Here is a 26,866-nt window from a genome sequence, read left to right on the forward strand (position 1 = left end):
GACACACCTCCCTGGTATTCCGACTTTTGTATGTAGGTAGTATAATGTCTCTCTGTGACACACCTCCCCGGTATTCTGACTTTTGTATGTAGGTAGTATAATGTCTCTCTGTGACACACCTCCCTGGTATTCTGACTTTTGTATGTAGGTAGTATAATGTCTCTCTGTGACACACCTCCCCGGTAGTCTGACTTTTGTATGTATGTATAATGTCTCTCTGTGACACACCTCCCCGGTATTCTGACTTTTGTATGTAGGTAGTATAATGTCTCTCTGTGACACACCTCCCTGGTATTCTGTCTTTTGTATGTAGGTAGTATAATGTCTCTCTGTGACACACCTCCCCGGTAGTCTGACTTTTGTATGTATGTATAATGTCTCTCTGTGACACACCTCCCCGGTATTCTGACTTTTGTATGTAGGTAGTATAATGTCTCTCTGTGACACACCTCCCTGGTATTCTGACTTTGTATGTAGGTAGTATAATGTCTCTCTGTGACACACCTCCCTGGTATTCTGACGTTTGTATGTAGTTAGTATAATGTCTCTGTGACACACCTCCCTGGTATTCTGACTTTTGTATGTAGGTAGTATAATGTCTCTCTGTGACACACTTCCCCGGTATTCTGACGTTTGTATGTTGGCAGCTTGTCGATATATTGATATAGTGAGTATTTTCACTTTCGACATATATGTCTATGGAACTATTTCCTCTATATTCGTGCATCATTTGTTGCATATGGTTGTTAGATAATCAGTATTTACTTTGTACTAGACATCCTCAATGTGAGGGAAAGACCTGAATTTTACTATTGTCTCTGTACATAGGTGTTAATAGACGAAAAATAAAAAAAAAAATAAGTAAAAAAAGGTGAAATGAATGTTTATTCAAATACATATTAAGATATCGTATTATCCTTACATATGTCTAGTTACACATTTCACAAATACCTCAGCTTTACTCCACTCAATAGTCCGACGACAAAATCTTAATTCTTTCATATATATTATAACAAAGTATCATATTAATATTGCGCAGTATACATTTTTTATTGTTTTATAAACCAGAACAATACACAGAGACTCTGGTAACACATCCCGGTAGTTGCAGTAGCTGTAGTCAAACCATGAATACCAACTCAGAGAATTCATCAACGTATTAACCCTCCCTGTCATTCATACATTGTTGTACGGGAAGTATAGGAATGATTGAACTCAAACGTTTAGTATACAGCGAACCATCAATGAGAGCACACATAAAACGAATAGATAAATAACAACGGAAAAAATAGATGTTTTGATATAAATGTTCACCCACAATATTAGATAGTTTACTTTAAATATTCAGACACAAAACCAAGACTGTGTTTGTTAACATATCCTTTACTGATTACTACAATAACGATATTTACAACGAACTCCTCACAGTGAATAACCTTGACATATAAGTCTATTGCAACCCTCATCACAGTGTACCATGGACGGATGAACCACATTAAACATATATAAGTAACATAAAGGAGAGTATGTCGGCTGTTATTTCTTTTTCACTGTTTTGGCTGACCCCGCTCGGGTACCGCTGGACTCGGAAGCTATCCTCTCACGAACCACTTTCGGATTTGAGGGCAGCTTCGAAGTCAAGTTTTCAGATTCAGCCCTGCGGAACACGTGTTTCTTTGTCTGTCCGTCCGTTCGGGGAGAACCTGTGTCTCCTCCCATGTTGGATCTAGAGTTGGTCCGACTGGACGTGAAGCTGCGCTGTTTCTGTGACAATGCTTTCCGCGGCCGTCTTATCGACGGGATGTCGTCTGTATCCTCGTCAGTTTCCTCAGGAATTTTACCTTGTTTTGATGTCATATGTACAGGTAAGCGTAACTCTCCAGAGGGTGTCTGGTCCAAGTCCTCGAACTCAATTGACTTCCTTCTGCCCCTCGTTTTTGTTGCCTTCTTGGCTTTTTGAACAGAAATTGTAAATACAATTTAGGAATTAAAAGATAATTGTTTTGCATGAATTATAAATATTTATAGCGACCAATCCGATAACTCATCAAACATGACCTATTATATATATATATATATATATGAATCTATAGATAAAGATCGAAAATCGGTTTTTTTCGATAGTGCTTCCTTTATATGTAATGACAAACAGAAGTATACTTCAGCAGACGTATTGTTGTACAAACCTTTATTCGATTCTACCATTTTCATCATTTCCTTCGCGAAGCCAACATTATGTTTCTTCCAGAATTTAATGAGATCTTTAAAATTTTGATCCTCCTCCTCCTCTACTATGTCCATATCTGTAACATAAACGTAAACGCCATTTGTCACTAGGTTAATATGATAATCTGTACACAGTTACAACACGCTTGCCTTTCACCGAGGCGGGCGGGGTTTATTTCCCCAATCGGATGTGATAAGGTATAGGGATACCTACCCTACCACGTGGTTTTTTTCCCCGGGTACTCCATTTCTTACAACAGTAAGACCCCTCGCGCACTTCCATCCGGGCCAACAAGAGTGATTAATATCAATTAATATTAACTTGTTTCGCAGTTGTTGTTAAATAAATAAAGCTTACATTTTTTAAAATCTTCACATCCATTGTTATATTTCTTGCAGCTGAACTCGTGTTCATGGAATAAGTGTATACATTGTTAATGTACAACAGAGGTTAATAGCCCCAAAAGAAAACTGAATGAGACACAATAACGGCCAAAACCGGACACAAATGCACCACACAGCTGGTTACTCCGTCTAGGACTCATTGTGTGATGGTAGAGCGCCAAAAATACCCATATATTTAGCTAGAAATTACCGAATGTATTACATAGTTAGTTAACAATGACCGAATGTACTACATAATTAGTTAACAATGACCGAATGTACTACATAATTAGTTAACAATGACCGAATGCACTACATAATTAGTTAACAATAACCGAATGTACTACATAATTAGTTAACGATGACCGAATGTACTACATAATTAGTTAACGATGACCGAATGTACTACATAATTAGCTAACAATGACCGAATGTACTACATAATTAGCTAGAAATTATCGAATGTAATACATAGTTAGCTAACAATGACCGAATGTACTACATAATTAGCTAGAAATTATCGAATGTAATACATAGTTAGCTAACGATGACCGAATGTGCTATAAATTAGCTAACGATGACCGAATGTACTATAAATTAGCTAACGATGACCGAAAGTACTATATAATAACCTAACAATGACCGAATGTACTACATAATTAGCTAGAAATTACCGAATGTACTACATAGTTAGCTAACAATTACCGAATGTACTACATAATAACCTAACAATTACCGAATGTACTACATAATAACCTAACAATTACCGAATGTACTACATAATAACCTAACAATTACCGAATGTACTACATAATAAGCTAACAATTACCGAATGTACTACATAATAACCTAACAATTACCGAATGTACTACATAATAACCAAACAATTACCGAATGTACTACATAATTAGTTAACAATGACCGAATGTATCACATAATTAGTTAACAATGACCGAATGTTCTACATAATTAGTTAACAATGACCGAATGTTCTACATAATTAGTTAACAATGACCGAATGTATTACATAATTAGTTAACAATGACCGAATGTACTACATAATTAGTTAACGATGACCGAATGTACTACATAATTAGTTAACAATGACCGAATGTACTACATAATTAGTTAACAATGACCGAATGTACTACATAATTAGTTAACAATAACCGAATGTACTACATAATTAGTTAACAATGACCGAATGTATCACATAATTAGTTAACAATGACCGAATGTATCACATAATTAGTTAACAATGACCGAATGTTCTACATAATCAGTTAACGATGACCGAATGCACTACATAATTAGTTAACGATGACCGAATGTACTACATAATTAGTTAACAATGACCGAATGTATCACATAATTAGTTAACAATAACCGAATGTACTACATAATCAGTTAACGATGACCGAATGTATTACATAATTAGTTAACAATGACCGAATGTACTACATAATTAGTTAACAATGACCGAATGTACTACATAATTAGTTAACAATGACCGAATGCACTACATAATTAGTTAACAATAACCGAATGTACTACATAATTAGTTAACGATGACCGAATGTACTACATAATTAGTTAACGATGACCGAATGTACTACATAATTAGTTAACAATGACCGAATGCACTACGTAATTAGTTAACAATAACCGAATGTATTACATAATTAGCTAACAATGACCGAACATACTATAAATTAGCTAACGATGACCGAATGTACTACATAATTAGTTAACAATGACCGAATGCACTACGTAATTAGTTAACAATAACCGAATGTATTACGTAATTAGTTAACAATAACCGAATGTACTTCATAAGTAGCTAACAATGACGGAGTGTACGACATATTCAGCTAGCAATTTGAGTTTGAGTAGATGCCATCAAATGTGGGATTAAATGTAGAAATGTTTGACCATCAAAGGAAAGATTTAGAGTAGATGTGTTTAACCATCAAAGGATGGGTTTAGAGTAGAAATGCTTAGCCAACTTATCTGACTGATTTAACTTCGACATGTGGTGTTATTGTGACCACTATTACTGACGGATTTATCTTCGACATGTGGTGTTTATTGTGACCACTGTTATGTCAATAGCCGAGTACATGATTTCGTGTTTCGTATTACTAGATCCCCTAACAAAATATTTGTAGAATTAAAACACTTCTTAAGTGTTTTCAGTACATAATGGATCACCAGAACATGTCAATCTTATCAATATATCATTAATTTGCGTCATTCTAGAGTAGATAATTATGCAATTAATCAACAGCTTTTAAATGTCCCGTGTGACATAGAGGTCTAAACTCCAAGCACTTACAGGGGTATGGAATAGGAATTTACCATATCAGTACTGTAGTGGATAAAACATTAAAATGTCCAATGCGTTTAGTAAAACGACTGTTTCTGATGTATTAATGGATTCCGTATTTGTGTTTGAGCTAAGTAAATATTTAAACAGTCTCATTCGTACTTGAAAAGTAGAGTGAAAGATTTTGTAAATGTCCTAAAGATAAATAACTTACTACAGTGTCCGAGTCAAAAGGCTGATTATCCATACTTTGGGTACGGTCTTCGGGTCGTAAAATATATCTCGTGTCGAATTTGATGTGCAGTGATATCGTGTAAGCTTCAGAACAACATGATAGCTACATGGTTTGGTCACGTGATTCCTGGTCTATTTTTGTTAATGATATATTAGGTGGTGCCCTGTATGACGGACAGGTGTCCACAGCTCTTGTGAGCTGATTTCGTTATGAAATAACAAAAATAGAAAATAAAGAAGAATGAAAAAGAATAAGGTGCCCGGAGTTAAGTTAATACTACATATGTTTATATAAATGCATATTGTTTTAATTATTTTATAGATTAATGTACAAAATAGGTACGGGTGAACAAAACAGATACCAATAACAAGTTCTCGAGTACTTTCAACTGTCACCAATGAAAGTCTGGGTTGTTTGGCCGTGTTTTGTTTACAGATACTACACTGACAAACACATTTTGGTGTCATTGTATTTAAACAACACCTATAACAGTTGGAGAATACTCCGAGAGTATGTGTGAAGATATGCTTTATAAACAGACTATTGTGTATATGACATCTCACGGGACTTTAAAAATTGAACGAAAAAACACTTTAAACAATGAAATAAGTTTCATTGTTTCGAGTGTTAAGCAGGGATCTAGATGGTGGTCTATACTACACTGGAAATAATGTTAATGTTAAGTTTTAACTCGTATTTGATTTGGTAATAATCTAATACATGTAACCACTGTAATCTGAAGTAAGTAAGACAAAAGATTTGGACAGAGATAAACAATTGAAGGAGCCCAATATTCCATTAGGGTGCATGTAGTGTATAAACTGAGACAGCGAATCACACTCTAAACTGTACCTTAACACTCTTTCGCATATATATAGTGTTAGGGGTAACCCATTTCCAGCAAAAAGGGGGGAGCTTTCAGTAAAACCTTTCGTGTCGGGAGGGCCTTTGGCTGTAACATATGTCATACTAATGTGTATATGTTACAACAAAACAAATTCGATCTACAACTTGTATCGTCAGCCTCCGGAGCAATTGTCGATTGAAAGAGTCCGGTTCATTGTGGCTATAATGATCAATATAAATACTTCAGTTGTTATCACATGGTATAAAGGTGGGTGAGTCGATGCTGCGGGTCAAACCAAAACAACAACATGATACTTCCATGTAAACATTAACTACGACATATTGACAATTTAGGACTCGTTTTCAATATTCATGCCACATGGTATTTGGTTGTAAACAGCGTAACATTTCGATAGGTGATCGTTTTGGCTGACATGTACGTGTGGATATTTAATAACCCACACATAACTAACCTAAAATAATTTTACACCTATATTAACAGATCTCAATTTTAAAAGTCAATGTTTGTGTACAAGTGTAACACGGGAAATGCATTGCCATTATCTGATAGAGGTAACACGTTTTTAAGATAGTGAATATGCTTGGCTAGTTACAAATGGAGAACAAACTGTACTTTACATATCAATGTATGTTACAGGTACGGACTGGAGAGCATATGTATGAAATAGTTTGAAGTTTCCTTAGAAAATACACCAAATACTGACATACAAGGAGCAGTTTCTTTCTCAAACTGCCGACAATGATACGGTCGTTTAAGTTATTAAAATCTCCAAAACATCAATACATTGCTATCCGTTAATTTATTGCCATTATAATACAGCCCCTACAATAAGAATTACAATATTTTGTTAAAATTATCATTCCGAGAAAAGAAAAATTTTCAGTCCAATAAGTACAGTAATAAAGTAGATTATTTACAATGATAAGAATATCGTTGTTAATTTAAGTATCAGAGCCGTGTTTGTCTGATCGTGTCGCCATTTAATACCAATCCTTTGGTGTTATATGATGAATACACCATGTGTCTATAAGGTCCTAGTTATAATATCATAAGTACTTAGTTGACGAGGTGACCTCATCAGTGACCTAAGACCGCAAACTGTACATAATTAGGCTAGACAAGTTGACCATTTGACCATTTGACCATACATTTCCTGCAGACGATAATATATATTTGATCACCTTAATCAGGTCTCAGCTATGACGTAGAATGGTACTTTTCATATAGCAGAGACACATTCACATCATCAATCCGATGGATGTTATACGATAGGTATCGTTAAACTTGATTATGGCTGTCCTATACAGTTCTGGTTATCACGAGTATACAGGTCTATCGTCATGAGATTGTTGAGCGCCATATTTCATAGAGGATATAGAGCACTTGGTCAATGTCATATGCTATGTTATGATTACCGTCAATGATATATAGTTTCTTCTTGAATAAGCTGATCCAACATTTGTCCTTGATACATTTTGGAATTTCTATAAATGTTGTTTTTATTGAACCTAGAGTCGTGGCATGTCCTTGATGAAGCTCTCTGAATGCACACACACTTTTGGGTATCTAGTAACGTTAAAGTAATCGCCTTATTGAATGAACACATCAGAAATCTTTAAGTTCAAAGAGTTAATTTGACATCGCCATGACTAGAAGATTACAATGATTGCCGTTATAATATAATATAATTATGCACACGAAAGGTCGATGATTTGCAGTTAAATGATTAAAACGACTGAAAGGTCAAGGTTAAATTCTCTGATATTGTTCATGCTCACTAATCTAGGTCATCAATCGTTTGTGTATAACGAATTAAGTTTAATAATAGTAGGGCAGGTTTTGAAGATTAAATTGAATGACAAATTCATGTAAAATGTAGGTTACCGGTACAATCTTACCGTCTGCTGTCGGCTTCTGGCCTTCCTTTACTCGGATGCGACTCATCCGTCGTCTGAGGGCGTCGTACTCAGTATCTAGACCCAACTGGGCCTTTGGCTTCGCCATTATTTTAATCACAAGAGGTATTACTCGAAGGTGTTGAAAAATGTTCAATACTAATTTTGATATGCTATTCCAAAAATATTATAAGTTACGGCAACATATTCCACACGATTACACCACATGCATCAATGACGCAATTGCATGTATCCCTTTTTCCTGTTTTGTTGGATTGTATGTCACTACATTCAGTCCGTGGTCGATCCGGGTTGAATATCAACAATTTATAAGTACCGTCTGAAAATACAATAGCGACACTGAACAGATCGGTACTATAAGTTTGTCCCGGAGCCGTCCTACTTTCACTCTACCCCACCTCACTGTGTATTACCACTGACCACTACCACGCGAAAAAACAATTTTACGATCAATTGCCTCCGAAGAAGATATGAGCAGGGCTCTGACCTTATAAACCCTTAATCGTTCTTCAGGTGGAACAATATTATCATTTATCATCAGCGATTACATGTTACAGGTAAGTGTTGTTTTGGGGGTCATTGTAATGGCGTTCAAACGTGGGTATTCTGACACAAACTGAGCTTGTTTTAAAACCCTGGTCCGATAGAAGTGAAATGTTTTGGGTATATGGCTTCCTCGGCACTCTCTGAAAAATATAACAATTAACAGTGGTTAAACCCCGCTGACACTAATCACTGCTTATAATATTGATATTTTGATTTTCTGTTACATGTCAATCATTAAGTTCAATGGTCGTTTGAAAGTGATTGATGTGAAAGAAAATAAACTAAGAAATAACATAACACAATAATATTTAGTCCAAAGATTGCTAGTAATACATATATATGCTACAAAGTATTTAATTGTATTGGTGGATTTTTTTTATCATAAACAAATGGTTTAAAGCATACATGCATACTTGGATCATAAAAAAACAAACGCATGGATTTTCAAATATGAACTTATAATTGTTTTACAATTTATTGAATTTAGCGTTCCAGTTTTACAAATTGAATTTGAATCACGTCACTAAATGATGCTAAAATTTGACCTGTATGAAATATTGCATGTTAATCATTTTGGAACAAAAGAGATTTATACTTCGCCCCGTGATTAAAGGGTGATGCCTTCATTATCCCTTCCATAACACGGGTATCCGTATCTATAAAGGAACCATTGTTCCTGATTAGTATCAGTAATAAATGAAGTAGTCACTAGTCTACATGAGTAACATTCGTATTGATATAAAGATTACTACTGGCAGACAAAACTACAATAACTACCTGTTGAGTTAACTTTTGATTTTAAGGCAGTCAGTTAGAGTATATTTAATTTTGAATGAAATGCCAATGGTTAGAAAGGTGCTTCATATTCCTGTAACAATTTGATATATCATTAACTAATGGAGTAAATAACAGAATAGTATATATTATGTTTATATGATCAGGTACTTACCGCTGTCCCTGCCAAGTGTGTTGATACAGGTCTGTCTTATCACGGAACTGAAGCAAGACCGGTCAGCGCGCTCTTAAACACTGATTGCACTTATCGCCAGCTGATTACATTATTATAAAGCATTGTTAATGCTTTCACTAACAGGTATCTACTGCCGGGACGTACGTCACTGACGTAGCTAAGAGGATAGTTTTACACTCCGTTTATTATAATTCACCTCTCCAATAAACAATGCGGACTGTCTATGACCTGACCGTTAAGTGAAAACCTCAGTAAATTATGTCCTGTCAGATCTTGCGGTGTCGAATTTTGACGTTGTGTACCGGACGGACTTTCCGACTGTCGGGTGTATTTGAAACAGTCTTGGCTTGCAGGTGATCGTGACACATTGCGTGGTTGCCACGACCTTGAGCTTGTCTTACCACCTTTTTTCAGCTGTATTGCTGTGTTTCATCTGAGGGTTCTTTGTGCAACTTTTACGCGTAATTAAGCTTTACCTTGTGTGTATTGCCGATAACACATATTTTCGTTTTAGCGCCCCCTTGTAGGTACCAGGATTACCACACAGGTGTAGAGCATTATGAAGACAACTGCGAAACATAATTGGTATGGAACTGAGTTAAAACATAATTGGTATGGAACAAAGTTAAACTTGGTAAATATACTTTTGAAAAGATATGAACATAGGTATCGTTGCGAAGTACAATTTTAGTGATACCCAACAAGATATGCTTATTTCTATAACAGTAAGTGTCACATTCAATATTAACATCTATATCACTGATCTTTATAAGAAAACATATCTTACAATATTACAACCATCCAGTTGTTTTCTGTAGCTACTTGGTGTGTGTAATTTGATAAACACCCTGTTTAGACCTGTACTAGCGTTCACAGTTACACGACGAATCGATCAATCATAAGTCTATATCCTGTTAATGTGTTTTTGTGGAGTTCAGAACCTCTGTCACAATTGAAATAATCAACATTTAATGTAAAAGGATATTTTTGTCGGTAAAACCTATTTGTGAAATAGGTATGTAATTGTACATAGCTGAGGAGTAATCCAATCCTATTGAAGGCCTGGACTATCAGCTGGTTGTATAGAGCTGATCAAAACGCTCCAAATCAAGAAAATTGTTTCCCATTACGACCCAAGATTTAAAGATCAGTCTGAAGAAAACCCCAAACCAGATACAATGTAATGATATATGATAATTGCTTATTTTCTTTGTCATGTTTACGCAGGTTTCTCAATCAAAATTGAATTATGGTATGGAAATCATATTTCCATTGACATGATGATATTAAATATTTTACATTTTAGAATGGTTATATCTAACCAATGTACTGTACCTAAAGACCTTTAATTGAAGTCTGTCACAAGAGTATCACGATCATATCTAGTTCAATCAAATGCACCTTAAACAGTGTACACTTGCTTTACTCCAGACATTGAATTAAATATCAACTTTCCACAATATTGTTTGAGTCTTTGACATTGCTAAAGCTTTGACCGTTATATTAAAGTATAGAGGAAGATGAGTGGTCAGGTGTTTTCTGGTATGCCATAACCAATACTATCCAGTTAAGTATGTTTGACCACTGGGCATGTGGTAACTAAACGAAATGACCCCCTGGTGTGTCAGTAGACGTAGGATTCAGTTCACATACTCGGTAAATAAGGTCTTAGTTTATATATCGGCATTCCCTGATAATACCAGAGTTTGTCCGTTTGAAATCAAAATAATTTGGTATGTGTTATTATAAAGTCTAGATATCTGGATTATACAGGTGTTTACTGTCAGTCTGAATAACAACTGTACCTCCCCTGCTACATTTTAACATTTATGATTATGATTTTTTCATACTTTTCTTTCTGCGTTTGAACACTATTAGCTCCAAGCTTTACTGACAAATCTTACAAGGAATGCGCTTTCGCATTCATTATTTAGCATCTACTGTGATTTTTATTAAACTGAAACGCAAAGATAAAGTTATAGAGATATTACAATGTATCTTTTATTAAACTGAGATAGAAAGAGATACAGCTATAGAGATATTACATTGTATCTTTTATTAAAATGAATATAAAGAGATACAGCTATAGAGATATAACACATCAGCTATTGTTTAACTGAAATAGAAATAGGTACATATATAGATATTTACTCCTGTGACTTTTGTACAATCAACTACACAAACAAAAACAATGTTTTACTGCCTTCTCATTGATGACATTGAACTAAATTACAAGCTTTTTGAAAGCACCCCATGGCAGTATTCCAGTAAGAATACAATAGTGATACATAACCGTACTTTAGTTATTACTCATTATAACTGGCTCTCCCGGGTTCGTTTATACATGCTATAGTCAATTCAAAAAAAAAAAGTAGATTCCCAATAACACTGATTTTTCGTAATTATATTTTAATCGCCTATGTTTATAAATTATGCTAAGTAACAGCATATTGTAAAGCAATACTTCATTTTAGGTGTAATACACAAAGTTAATGACTCCAGAACACGTAGGACTCAATTTACATATAAATATCTGCAATCCTTGTAAATACACAATCATTTAATATCTCGTCAAATTCCTTGCTATGCATATGAATGATATTTTTTATTATTGCTTGTCCATACATAGCATATCCATATAATTTATATGTTGACTTCTTTAGATAATATTAATGTGAGGCGAATATGCATTGTCCTAATAGATGGTAAAACTTCTCGTGTTTCATAAGATATTGTAATGATACTTACAATCATGATTTGTTTACTATGAAGCTTTTTGTGGACTTATTAAGGCTAGCAAATGTTTTGTTTAATTACATTTTGATTGTAATTGCTTATGTTGTATGAGTGCAACTAATTTGTACTGGGTATCATCTTCAATTGATATGTCATTACTTTCGTGCTATAGAAGTCACGTGGTACCTTATTTCAATAGATAAATTAAAATGTCACCGATATGGTTGGCATTTTTCATTCACAGTAATTATTCTTGCTATGTGGTTGTGTATAATGATGCAAGGAAGTTACCTTTGTAATTTGTCTGTCTGCAGCATCATCTACATGGACTGTGCATGTAACACTCTGCACCCCTTTCTACTAGCATAGCCCGCACACTCCTTTCCTCCGAACGTCATCAGCAAGGCTGACGAACTTTCTCTTTTCCGCTGCTTTGCCTCTTGGCATCGCTCTTCCCATGGGACAGTCAGCTCAATTATAATCATCCTGACGTGACTGCGAGTTCCCACAGAACCTTAGTATGCCTTACTTTATGGTCTATCACATAGTAGGCAGTTGGTTTATTTTGCCATCCCCCATCGATGTAGGATGGTAGGTGCTAGTAGAACATCATACACTGCCTGCAGAAGAAACTAAATTCTACACGGTTCCAACTTGTAGATGTCTGACCGTGTAAGTCGTCTTTCAGTTGTCTCCCATCTCGCTCATGCACATTGCTCTCCAATTTCAACAATCTTTGCCTTTCGGTTCACTTCATCTTCCCGATGCTGTCTTGTATCATCATCCTACTACCAATTGTACTTCATGTGCCTCTTCTACCAATGCAGGTAGTTCCAACAATAACGCCGTGCCTCAATCTACTTTCTGCTTCTTGTACCACGCTGCTTGCTGACCATTTCTGACCTGTTCGAGTCTCAATTCCAGCATTCTTGTTATAGATATATGTAAATATGTGCTGTAATACTGCACATGTACAATGATTACATGAAAATATTTCCTTTTTGACTGTGCTAAGTTAGTATCTACAAGAATTTGCCCAACTGAAAATAAATCACCGACTCCACAAGAACTCAGACAAAACCGATGTCGAAGGTTTGGTCATCTAAACAGAAGACCCTATGACAACACCTGTCATCTCAGTAAAATGGAATTGTTTTTAAAGTTTAACATAATGGTAGTAAACCAAAATATAAAGAGGAATTCAGCAATAGCAAAAATTTTCCCTCGTTTGGCTAATATTTTGATGTTTTTCACTCGTGTTAGGCACTCGTGAAAAACATCAAAATATTAGCCGCACACGTAAAAAAATATCAAAATATTAGCCAAACGAGTGATATATATTTGCTATTACTGAATATACTGTTAGATATTCTGTTTATTACATTTTATAGCAAAAAAAAAAAAAAAACAAACAAAAAAAACAACACCGATGCAGCTCAATATCTCATTGCGGTCCTCTGTCAACGGCTCAGAAATGTACGCCAAATCGTGACATTATGCATTTTATCTTCTGACGTCATATTACATGACGGAGAGCTATATGCACGTCTTTTCCCCCATTGTCGTTTGTAAGCAGTGTTCTGATTGGTCAGAAAAAGTGATATTTTGTGAATGAATAATTTTCTATATTTGTTGGTAAAAGTGTAATAAAACTTGTTATCCATAGAGTAAACACTGCAATGGCGATAAGATAATAACAAACATGGAATAGAAATGTTATAAAGTGTTGTAGAAGTGTTATAAAAGTGTAATATAAATGCTATTCATGTTATAGATGTGTTATTTTAGTATTATAGAAATATAATAGTCGTGTCGTAGAAGTGTTACAGAAGTGCTATAAAAGTGTTAAAGAAATGTTATACAAATGTGATACAAGTGTTATAGAAGTATTATGGAAGTAGCAAAGAAGTATAATAGAAGTGGTATAGAAGCATTAATGGAGTGTTATAGACGTGTTATAGAAGTGTTATAAAAGTGTTATTGAAGTGTTTAGAAGTGTTATTGAAGATTTATTGAAGAATATATACCTAACAGAAACAATTAACAAATGGAATTCGGGAAAGTTTTCATTCGATAAAAAACCTATCAGTCACGTTGGGCGAAATAACTTTCGAAAGTGTAATATATGATTTAAATAAATGGAAAAGGGCGGGTATCTATGTTGAACACATTTATAAGTAATAAAGGAATGGGTCAGCCCAAATGAGACATTATCATCAACGTATGCCCCCGCTTAGAGTTTTAAACGCATTTTGAGTACTAGACGTTATGGTCGTTGAGGCTTAAATCAGAAATGATTAGGTACATTATATTCATTTTCTAATAAATAGGATGAACACTTTTGTACGTATCGAAAGTGTGTTAACGAATTGGCTTACATTCTTTTCAAATGGAAAGCGAGTATACAATGTGGTTGTCAACATTTAAATACTTTTTGGCTAATGTTTGATACTCAATACCAAACATGGCATTCTTAACACATGTAGTTATAGAAGATTTGACATGAAAATAATGGAAATATTTTGGGTTCTAAAGAGAGTCTACTTTGATTTTACAAGAATATAATGGAAGTATTATGGTTCTAAAGAGAGTCTGCTTTCTATACTAGCTATTCAATAAATGGCTATCAACAATATATATTTCTGATTTAAATAAAAAAATAATACGCTTGTCATGTGGTATGTGTTATTGTTGTGCTTTCTTCATTTTTTCCTATTATAGTTCATTTTTCTATCAAAAAGACATTGGCTTGCAAATATAAGATGCAAGAAAATATCAATTGGTAAAATTGCCGACATCGACCTTTGCCCAAGGCCTAAAGAATAAAATGTGTTATCGGTCAAACTGAACCTCTACTGCCCTGTTGATATGTCAATACACATCATTTATTGCTTGACACGTGGATAGTTAAAGGTTAATCACAAATTTGTCAACATCAAGACCAGAAACAAATGTCGACAATGTAGGAACTGATTAAACTCAAAATCAAAAGGGATGATGTTAACGGGAATAAGTAGGTCTCGAATCCAAAGTAAGATAAAAACGGGGAATGGGAAGGTACGAAAACAAAGGAATCGACACCGAGAGAACAACAGAACAGTAAGTGTATTACACACACTGATGTCAAATTAACGTACGGGGCAGGATGTTTTCAATAAAATGTCCAATAGTTTTCAGCAACCTGCATCGTTCGGAGATTAATTAATCGAAGAGCCTTTTTTTTTTAAAAATATATATTGATGGTATGGTGTGTTTAGATAACTCAACATGTAAAGACAAATCGAGCAGGTCTAAAGACATGCAAGTTTTATACTCCACAAGTTTCAAAAGAAAACATGAAATATTAACCGAATCATTTGTTGTAATGTTCTGTGATAATAAGCTAAATTTGAAAACTGAGTTTAACCCCTTATGGGCTTTGAGAAAAGATATGGTATCCATATCGATAATAAAACAAAGGTATGTTTTATTGTCTTAAGAAATATTTCGTGTTACCTTGAGGGTAACGCTAATTAATTACGTTACCCTAATGTGTGTTTGCTGCTACGTAAGGTAACAGTAATTAATGTGCTATTCTTTTTTAATGAAGTTGATATAGAATTGAATTGACAAAGCATGGTTTGTGATGTCTGCATCTGTTTACTTTTCATTAACGGTCACGTTCAGTTTGTATTTCAAACTAAACTGCATCTATATCCTTATATCCTGCAGTATTTTGATACAGACAATGCATATAGCAAAAGGGAGGTAACCGTAATACGAATGTCCACCAACAATGTAAGCATTGATAGATCTATATCATTAACACTCCAACATAATGTGTAATATCACAATGCAACGATTATGCTTAATTGGCACCGGTTTCATATGTTTAATTCAGTGTGACATGAACTGTCAACAAATGTCAAACAATTTCAACAAATATAAGTACTGGAATATGTGTGTGTCATATAGCTTGGTAAACAAGAAGAACGCCGTTTAATCTATACTGACAAGTAATTGATGTCTAACCAAGCGAGAGAGATAGTTACAGAGTCAGTGGGTGAGTGGGCCCGACGATCTGTGTGTCTATTCTAAGTATTATCTGGGAACAATTTATCACAGACGACTACCGATAAATGGTTATGGCTCTTTATCAATTAATTAGATGACAATCATAAGATACCGGTATACAGAGATGGCGTTGATTGCCATCATCTTGCTTGTTATAGGTTATAGAACGGTAATAGTCCTTCCTCAGTTATCGACCTTTTGTTATCTCTAAACAACAATAGACGTTGATTTGTGCGATGTAGTCTTTAAAGTGAGAAATTAAAAAAAACAACGACGTGTGTTGAATATCTAAAATATATCAGTTATATTCATCTGATCAGAATGTGTATTTAATGGTGACACTCCTAAATCTAACTCTATTATTTCCCACTGATCACTATGTGTGTTTAATGGTGACAGTCTAAAATCTAACTCTATTATTTTCCACTGACCACGATGTGTGTTTAATGGTGACATTCTAAACTCTAACGCTTTTATTTTCCACTGATCACGTTGTGTGTTTAATGGTGACACTCTAAACTCTAACGCTTTTATTTTCCACTGATCACGATGTGTGTTTAATAGTGACAGTAAAAAATCTAACGCTATTATTTTCCACTGACCACGATGTGTGTTTAATGGTGACACTCTAAAATCTACCGCTATTATTTTCCACTGATCACGATGTGTGTTTAATGGTGACAGTCTAAAATCTATCAATGTTATTGTCCCCTGATCTATGGATAGATCTATAACGACAACTTTTTGTGTTGTTCAGATGTATTGAACCAGCAACCATTATTGAATGTAGATGGGTTTTATTTATTTAAATTTTATTTCCTGTATTCAAATATACCCACGCAGTCACTTATAAAGCATGCTGCTTCCGTCTACAATGGGTCGGTTCATGTCATCCTCCCTATAAACGGTTACCAGTAATAACAATTCATATCTACCCTGAGTTATGTACAACAGCCACAGAGTTGTTTTGTGGCGACTGTCCCAATCACAGGCGCTAGCCCCGTCCGTCCATACACCCAATATAGCGTATGGAACAGTCGAGGCGAGCGCCTGTGTCACTATCACTCATTATCTGGACCGTAACATGTGTTAATCTAACGTTTCTCCCACCTTTCACAGATTTGTCTCCCTTTTTGAGTGTACAAGATTCTCTGTCTTTTTTAGCGGGCGCAATCTGTCATACACTTTCTTCACCGGAAGTACTACCGGAACTACTTTTTTTTGTTTACATCACGTCGTCTGCTACGTCAACAAACAAATTGTGTACACAATAATACAGGTCTACAAAGCGATCTCGGAGATGTTTCAAACAGGTGACACAGTTACGGTTGGTGGAAATGGTAGGAAGGGCAAAATTGTTGGCACTTTTCGTCCTATTGGAACATACTTAATGTTTAAAGTGCAAATGACAGACTCTGGTGAAATCGTTAGTGCAGCAAAACATGAGTTAGTAAAGGGATTGCCTGATGAAGATTTTCAATTTCTGTTCGACGATCACATGAATGATTTTGATGCTCCCGATACACCTGTCCTTGCTACATCTAGACCTAGACCTACCGCTGCAGCTCCTCCTCCGCCTCGTCCTAAACCTTCCTGTGATGTCAACCCTCCCCCATGCCAACCAAAGTGACCTCTTCACCCCCCTCTCTTAGATTTGTAACCATGGATCAGGACAGCATAGCCCAGTTTGTCTCCGAGCAGGAAAACCGGAATACGATGAAAAAACTCTTTGCAATATAAATCTGTTACGCAGGTTTCTTGATTCCGAGAACGAACAAAGACTTATCCATGAAATACTTGTGCTCGAGCTAAATACCTACCTGACCAAATTGTTCATATGTGTGCGACAAAAGAACGGATCAGAGTACCAGCCTGGGTATTTGAGAGGTATGATGGGGTCGTTTGAGAGGTACCTAAAGAGACACCGATATGGGAAAAGTCTGATTACAGGTTACAGGTTTTCTGGCATGCGAGAGGCCTTACTGTCAAAACAAAAAGATCTTAAAAAGCAGGGTTTGGGAAATAAACCTATGGCTGCCGATAGGATCGACGACACGGATATTGACAAACTGTACACACATGGACAGTTGGGTAACGAAACACCCACTTCGCTATTAAATACACTCTGGCTGAACAACACCCTGTATTTCGGAATGCGGGGAAGGGGCGAAGAACACCGGTCACTCTGTTGGGGGGATATAGAACTTTGCCAACGACACAAACCGGGATTATCTAACCTACAATGAACGTCAGACAAAAACACGGACGGGGATCGACATAAACAACATACGTGACAGCAAACCAAGAATGTATGCTACGCCAGAAAACAAGTCTAGTTGCCCGGTCGAAACTTACAAAGTGTTTAGTGACAAAAGACCTTCAAATTATTGTATGGATGACCACCCATTTTATCTAGCGCCTGTAACGGACGTGTCAAAACCAAACATTCATACACAGTGGTTTCTACGGGGTCCTGTTGGTCGACATAAACTCAGTCAACTATTGAAAACCATGGTTAACAAGTGTGAACTTCCCGGTACTGAAAACAGGCGACTGACCAACACCAGCGTCCGAAAACATCTGTGTCAAAAGTTGATGGAGACACTCAGGCAGTCCACATCACTGGACACAAAAATCCCCAGTCTCTATACAACTACAGACAACTGAACAGTTTCCAAAAACAAAAAATGTCTGCCATTCTTTCAAATACAAATGAATCCCCCAACTGTAGGCCTTCAACTGAAACTGAGAGCACAAGTGCACCTACCTGCACCGATCGCGACAAAATTGTTCAACTGTCACAAGTAAAAAGATCGCACAACAACATTTCCTTGTGCCCAACTCCGTCCGATGTCACAAAATCGGTGACAACACAAAGTCGATTTCAAAGCGACCTCGTGTGATTTACTCCGAGTCGGACAGTGATGAGTGAGTGACGTCACCCCACGTGAAATGGAAGAAATGGAAATGTGTGCATATTTCCCCGCGGTTTTTTTGACAAGTTTAAAATTGTGTTTCTTGCTACAGAGACATATACTGCTGTTATAATGACAAAACAATTAATGTTGTTTGCATAATGCAATTTTAATGTATAACTGAAAGTACCTGATAAAATAAATAGCTGTGAATTATTTGAGACCTACTTTTTCTTGCGTAAAGATGTTGGTATGCAAATATTTTGAGGCATGAAGTACACTGCCTGACAGATGATATTCATACGCCCATGTGTACTTGTTTACAAACAGACGGAGATCGCCGATGGGAAAACACATAAAGAAAAGAGGTGGGAGAAAAATAATCATTCCCTACCTTGAGGGTGTAACAAAGAAATCTCAACCTTCGGGGGAGATTCTTGAATGTCCAAACCCTCGGCAAGCCTCGGGCTGGACATTCAAGAATCTCCCCCTCAGGTTGAGATTTCTCTGTCACACCCTCAAGGTAGGGAACGATTCTATTAATCATTATAAAGACAACATTAAAACATCTTCTAAACATCTGTAGATTCCTATAGATTGATCCCGGTAAATAAACCAGGTATAATTTTATGTATACCAATTATTCAAAGTTTGAGAATGTTAGTATATGGAGATATTCCATGTCATAATATTGAATCCTTTAATACAGATATTTTATGTGTTTTATCTTGTGAGCAGTTCATATATACATTAATTGTTAACACCTTTGACAATCCGGATAAGCAATTAAGACATAAACAATAGTAATATTTTAAGCCATTTATTAACATTGTAAACAAATATATTGTTTTGCTCTCGCTCTAATAAAGGTAAGGTAACAGAATGTTAACAACAGTCAGATAACAGTGTAAGAACGCATGACGAGTTTTCACATTTCCTCAATCAGACATAAGCTAAAAATTAATTAGAGCACGAAAAAGTGGGTGTTTCGATAAAATATGCAAGCATGGACAAAGGATATTTGAATAAGCAAAGTATTTGGATTGATTACATTTAATTAAGATGCTAGAGTTTTGACATCGTCTACATAAAGGTAATCTATTTCCTAGTCACTCTGTCTAAACTTATTGCCGGAACTGAAGCATGGCGTGCTGTACAACAGGAAGCCTTCAGTCTGTCAACTATTCTGGTTTCGTAAAATAAAATACAACTCTTCCTTACTTTCTAGAAGACTCGTAAAAGAGGGCGTGGCATTGTCCCCCCCTTTCTTTAGGGACTAATGTTAAACCGAAGCTTCATCCATTGCATTAAGAAAATGTCTTGCCGCAGAAAGTGGCCAGAATCTAGTCAGAGTAGCCTCCCTCGATACTTCCTATTTGTAAGACTATAAAAATATGGAAATACAATAGTTGTGCTACATTTGAGGATTTATGACAGGAAGGACAATAACGATATGTAGCACATACAGATCAAGTGCATTGCCAGTCTATCCGATATGGTCTGTAGGGTGATGGTCATTTGCCTTAATTACGTATGAGTTATAATAGCAATGATGACTGTATCAGTCCCTTAAACGGTTCATTCCAGTTTCATAAAACAAAAGGTTCCTTTAGTTCTAAACGGAATACTAAACTTGGAAACCATTTATATATATGCTTATATCGGAACATAATAATAAAGAAAAAAAAAAGAAAAAAAAAGACAGAGGTAGACCAGTGGTATGTGTATTCAAAATGGCAAGGTTTGTCTCCACATTTAGCTGACCGATACGTACATTTCAGAAGTCATAAATATAAAATTAAAACGACATTATGCGGAGAATATTGCAATTACATGTATTGATATAAATACCTAAAGACAATCTGAGATAATGATGAGACGGATTGTTTCTAAATGATAAGGGTGGCCCTCTCGAACTTTTGACCAGTATCGGCAATGTTTGCACTATTTAATGTATTTAAAATCTGCTCAACTATATGATATTATTAATCAATATACCGGATTCCAAAGTATAAATCAATATCTGGAATATGTGTTCTATTATTTATGATCAATTATGACCGACAACGTTATGTTTCTAATCCAAGCTGATTTAGACCTCTAACATATACCCATACATATATTGTAGTACAGTCTAGACCTCTAATATATACCCAAACATATATTGTAGTACCTTCCCATACACGATTTTGTATATCATTTAACCAATTTTGTTCACTCGATTGACAGTATAGATATAACATGTGCGGAATGCAGTTTGGCCTGTAACGTATTTAATATGTTGGCACAGCGTCGAGAGATGACGGAGAATAGAGAAACACAACCAATAGGTTATGGAACATCACTCCATTTTAGTCGGGGATCTTCTCTTACTCGAGCCTGGTCTAGTTAGATGACAATAGCATTGTTTGTATCGAAATATTTTCAATGAATGTGGACCGGAAACGCTAAATTCTGTAACCATTAAATGTCCTTCTGGTCCGATTGCGCATGTCTGAACTGCACCAGCTTCATCAGAAGGCCCAATTAGCTGTTTCAGAAGAACCCCGCGTTCTGAATATAAGTTCACTGTGTGATTAAGAGCATCCCCGATGATGACTTCCCCCACCATATTGACACAGATACCTGACGGCAGCATGGACAAGCCTTCGCCAGTAGACATGGGAGAAAACTTGTACAAAAGTTTACCACCGTATGTAAAATACTTAACACAGTTGTTGACTGCGTCACAGACTATCACCTCTTCCTTGTTATTGACACAGATGTGACAGCCGATTTTGTCTCTAGCAGACCCTCCTACAGAGAAGGCGTGGACTAACTTCCCACCTCTCCTGTACACCTCTATTGACCTCCTCACGGTAGAAACTATTATGTTGTAGTCTTTATCACTTGCAATAGCGAAAGGATCATCGCCAGTTGGAAACATAAATTTGAATTGTCTTCTTTGTGAGAAAACCTGAACTCGTTTGTTTTTCTTATCTGCCACTGCTAGATCTCCATTTGGTAACTCCGTTACTCCCGTTGGTTGGTCGAACTGTCCTTCACCATTACCTTTGGAGCCGATCTTTCTAATGAAGATACCGTATTGGTTGAAGATCTGAATTCTGTGATTCATTGTGTCTGCAACCAGTATCTCACCGTCTAGTGTGATGGATAGGCCACGAGGATAGTAGAAGTCACCGTCACCTCGGCCCTTCACGCCAATGTTGAAGAGCAGTTTGTCTGGCCTGAAATGCAAGTCATCTCCCTTTAGAAATAATGCCTTCCAGCAGATGTTTGATAATTGATTGCGTTCTATACAAGGTGTGCCATGTGACATATATGAAACATATAACCACAAATTCATATTATTGAAGTATAATAAATGGTAAGCAAATGAGTGAATATATTATATAAGTATTTTCAGCAGAAAGTAGCATATTTCCGGTTTAATGTATAGCCATGGTTCCCTGACTTGGGTTTAACTTTATATTTCCATGGTGTGTGAGCTCTCTGATTGTAATGTGTATTACAATGATCTCAGTATTGTGTGTATACTGTGGAGTTCACTAACCAGTCCATGATGTTAATAATCAACAGTGATCTCGTTGTGTGGATGGCGATATACTTACGCGGCGGTGCCTTGAGGGGTGACCTCCTTCTCCTGGTTGTGGAGGTAGTTGACACTTCTGTACACCTGACCAAGACCATGAGAGAACATCCACGCCTCCCAGTCCTTCTTCTCCGTCAAATCTTTCATCGTATCCATTCGACAGTCGTGAGCTGTATTTAAGTGATTACATGTTCTTTGAAAGAATATAACGTGTTTTCGAAAACAAAAATCCAACTGAATGATTGATATTCAGCAATTTAGATATATACTATTGACGTTAAAACGCTATTCACTTAATATAGTTGATATAGAATACAGTATTATACAAAGGCATAATATAAGGTTACTTTTAAAAGCTTTTAAAACAATGACAATATCAGTGCCAGAGAACACTACAAAATAAAGCGACATGGTTAACCCAATACTGTGTTAACACCCTCTAGTTAAGTTACTTATTTGTTCTTACATCGCGGTCTGCGGCCAAAGATGTGTGGTGCACTGTCCCTATATATTTCCTTGTATGTAGTGATGGGGTAACGTTGTTCTGGAGACGTGTAGCCATGGCCATACAGTCGGTACCGGGACAGGTAGTCAACCATCGTCACTGAAAATTAATTACCAACATTAAGGGTATTCTCGGGTAAATATCAATCTCTCAAAGGTTACAACATCATACTTAGGGCTCCGAAATCCGAATCAGGTGTAAATTTAAATGACGAGTACGTAGTGTGCGTCTAACTATATTTTCTATGATAAATATCATATCTTAGCTGACAGCATTTACATATTACGATATTGAAATTGTTCAACGATAGAGCAACGAGCAATAGAACTTCAGATAGTTCCCAATATATTGCTCCTAAGAGATAAACGTCGCGTTATCAATAGGTTTCATCGTTTCAATGACCCCCCCCCCTCCCCCCCCCCCCCCCCCCCCCCCCCAAAAAAAACCCAGTCAATGTCAACAACTAATATCATACCATATGACCAACAGATTGATTTTATTTGGTCAACAATTCCACTAATAAAAACCGTCCATTCATCCCGCGTAACTACTGTAGGTATTGAAATACAAACGTCTCGTTTAAATTATATATGACAGGATTAGCCCTTTTAAAATATGCCTCATCTACACTCGACTAACCTTAATGGGGTCTGTTGGTTGCTTACATTGAATTTCACTATGAATTTTAAATAGAAGACGGATATCATAAGTAATATGTACATAGAAATGAAAAACATTCAACTTATATATATTAGTGGCTTTAAAACCTAATCAAATCACATCTCAATTCTCCTTAACATGAATCTGGCTTGCTAATTACTATATAGGCGACATTCGTAATTCAGTGTTACACGATATTTCACTTAGCACTACAATATGACTTTAACATCTGATATCAAAAGAAGAAATCACGTTCTATAATCAGTACATTTTGATATCAGAATGATGACCATACATTGAACAGGTAATCTCGTGTATATCTCTACAATCACCTACTTGTTAAGTAGAACCCTGGGTATTGGCGCCGCACGTTAAGTAGAAGCAATGGGAATATTTGAACAAAAGTAAATTCTATATTAGTTATAGACAGGAAAGCCGAGCAATTGTCCTCAGAAATATCAATACGTACTGGGTCAACAATATCCTGATCAGGTGAAACACGAATCGATACCGAGTTCAATCACTTGCTGTCCTGAGTGGAACGTGATTAGTCGGCGAGCATTCTGTAGTGTATTTTATTATATGTCTCCTCTCACCTATTAACGACAACTTTGTCCTGTTATTGTAATATCCGAAAGCCTATTGTTATATAAATAATGTTTGGGTACTGGCTGACCCGACGTTACTTATATTGATGATTTTACAAATACGGACATCGACAAACGACTCTTTTACACGATATTTACAAGCATATACATGCTGAATGTATTGAATTATGGTATTCAAGATATATGCTTTCCAATATCCCTCCGATTTCGATTTTAAATGTAGGTGAACACCCGCCATAGCGCATGTTTACAATCTTGAACGAAGTTACTGACTAGTGTGAAATTTGCAATGTTCAGTAAGAACTAGAAAGCTTGTCAAATACAATTCGTTCATTTCTAAATTACAAAAATCACGGTGTTGAAGAATCAGTCTCAAATCACTGTATTTAAGAATCAGTCTCAAGTATTATCCATATAACTGATAAGTTTTAAATCGGACAAATGCAGTATTATTAAGGGCGTGTTTACAATGTACAACTAATAAACAATACTTCAATATGACACTGTTTCTCCGTCTAAAGGAATGTAAATGAACAATGTCAGTCATTGTCGGCCTGACTATTACGATATTCACCATAAAAGTCCTGATATTGTCAACAGTACATCATATAACAATTACTGACCATGCCTAGAGCGATGGGGTTTGTACATATGTAAGATTTTCACGGTGGATAAATATGATACTTGTAACATTCATTAATTATGTATCAATACTTAGTATATGATAATCAATACCTAACGTTATGTAGGACAATTATTTCTCGCCATTTCATAAACAGCTTTCCACAAATCAATATGATTCTGTTTTACATACCCAGTATAAAATCCAATATGTGTAACGTAAACTTTCAAAGGAAAGCGTGCTGTATAAATTAAAGGCGAGAGTGTTGTATATAAAACTGGTAATGCTGTCAACTTACCTGATGTGTTAGCTATCTCTGTCAGGGAATAGCTGTACACAGAATTACCTACATAGGAATCACACTGAAGTAGGCACTACCTATCATACCCCCAATCTGTATACTGTATATTTCCTTACAATCGATGAACTACAGTTTGCATAGGACATGCCGTGTTAGGTTATTAATAAAGCATTTGTAAATCTTTTTATCTCTACGGATTTTACAGGTATGGTTCTGTGGGGGATATTAGGACAGGCTTTGATCCCAACAAATAAATGTTTATAGCAGATTGTAACCCTACAAAGTCAGGTAGATTTAAGATAAACAGCAATTATCCTATAACGAGACAATCATTGTTCACCTACCATATGCATGCTGATATATATCTTTTACAATACCTTACATCTCCATAATCACTGAATACATATTACTAATGATTTATATGTAATAAACGTCTTAAAGGTATGACAAAGCAGCGAATTGTTATCTTCTGCTACATACATTGTTAATAAATAAAGCTTCATCTCTATACGTATCTCGATATCGCACTGAAATAATTAAAGATATGTAGGCTACAACAAACTAGTTCATATATTGTGTGACAAATTCAAAAGCTGAATGTAAGATCAAACCTCTATTGTAGTCGAGATACAGACCTTTTGTATGAACAGGTGTGAACTATTCAACACAGGTAAGAGGCACAGCAAATATGATCCGATACACGTGATTTTTAAGGTTTAAAGATATCCAACAAACATATCGTATTTAGTCTGATATAACCGTTACAATATCAAATCTTCATAAATAATATAGTCCAGTCTTATCTATGCTATCATTTTATACGTAATTAACATTTACAATATTTATATAAATACTCTAGGATGATCATTTAAATAAAAACAAGACAATCAAAAAGTCACTACTGTATATTTGTATAAGACACCGCCCTTTTAAACACACATCACATGATTAGATGATATAAACAATAATGTCTATGTGTAAGTGAATAGATACCTGAGTTTACCTGGGACCCGTGCGGTACGGCTGGTCGTGTTAACGGGGATCCATACCCTGTCAATATTCCCCACCTCTTCACAGTACAGCACGGAAGCTTCGTTAGCAACGGAAGTAATGGAGAGGCGACGTGACCCGACCTGTGTGGGGTACAATATCACCCGGGTTCATCGCGCATGCTTTTTAGAGGGATTGTATCGAGTCTTAAACACTTCATATTATAAAGTCAGTATACATTTAAATCCCACACAATCGGATAATCTGTAATCTAATACACTAGAACAACAAAGTGTGGATAGACTTAGTGTTGTTTACCGACCCGTGTTTACTGTTAAGTATAGTGACAATACATAGTTGGCCTATATAAACAATGCCTCGTCCGGTGGAGTAGAAGAAGGGTAGAGTGTGAA

General features: G+C 35.9%; 2 protein-coding genes across 5 annotated transcripts; both read right to left on the reverse strand.

Annotated features, from left to right (window-relative positions):
* Positions 1-871: 871 nt before the first annotated feature.
* Positions 872-9,710, reverse strand: LOC117327962. Of its 3 annotated transcripts, none has more exons than XM_033885226.1 (4): positions 9,451-9,710; positions 7,938-8,641; positions 2,187-2,303; positions 872-1,952 (listed from the first exon to the last, which is right to left on the reverse strand). In XM_033885226.1, exons 2-4 carry the CDS (start codon positions 8,041-8,043, stop codon positions 1,537-1,539), a joined length of 639 nt encoding a protein of 212 aa, XP_033741117.1. In that variant the 5' UTR covers positions 8,044-8,641; positions 9,451-9,710; the 3' UTR covers positions 872-1,536. The 3 variants fall into 3 exon arrangements, with proteins under 3 accessions (XP_033741117.1, XP_033741118.1, XP_033741119.1); XM_033885227.1 differs by lacking the exon at positions 9,451-9,710 and adding an exon at positions 9,097-9,116 and having other exon boundaries at positions 1,372-1,952; XM_033885228.1 differs by lacking the exons at positions 7,938-8,641; positions 9,451-9,710 and adding an exon at positions 5,151-5,357 and having other exon boundaries at positions 1,372-1,952.
* A 10,269-nt stretch (positions 9,711-19,979) lies between these two features.
* Positions 19,980-26,590, reverse strand: LOC117327963 (tripartite motif-containing protein 2-like). 2 transcript variants are annotated; one of them, XM_033885229.1, is made up of 4 exons: positions 26,457-26,590; positions 23,234-23,371; positions 22,787-22,937; positions 19,980-22,402 (listed from the first exon to the last, which is right to left on the reverse strand). In XM_033885229.1, exons 2-4 carry the CDS (start codon positions 23,364-23,366, stop codon positions 21,517-21,519), a joined length of 1,170 nt encoding a protein of 389 aa, XP_033741120.1. In that variant the 5' UTR covers positions 23,367-23,371; positions 26,457-26,590; the 3' UTR covers positions 19,980-21,516. The 2 variants fall into 2 exon arrangements, with proteins under 2 accessions (XP_033741120.1, XP_033741121.1); XM_033885230.1 differs by having other exon boundaries at positions 26,467-26,580.
* Between the last annotated feature and the right edge of the window lie 276 nt (positions 26,591-26,866).

This window comes from Pecten maximus, chromosome 5 (assembly GCF_902652985.1).
Source record: "Pecten maximus chromosome 5, xPecMax1.1, whole genome shotgun sequence".
Lineage (NCBI taxonomy): Eukaryota > Metazoa > Mollusca > Bivalvia > Pectinida > Pectinidae > Pecten > Pecten maximus.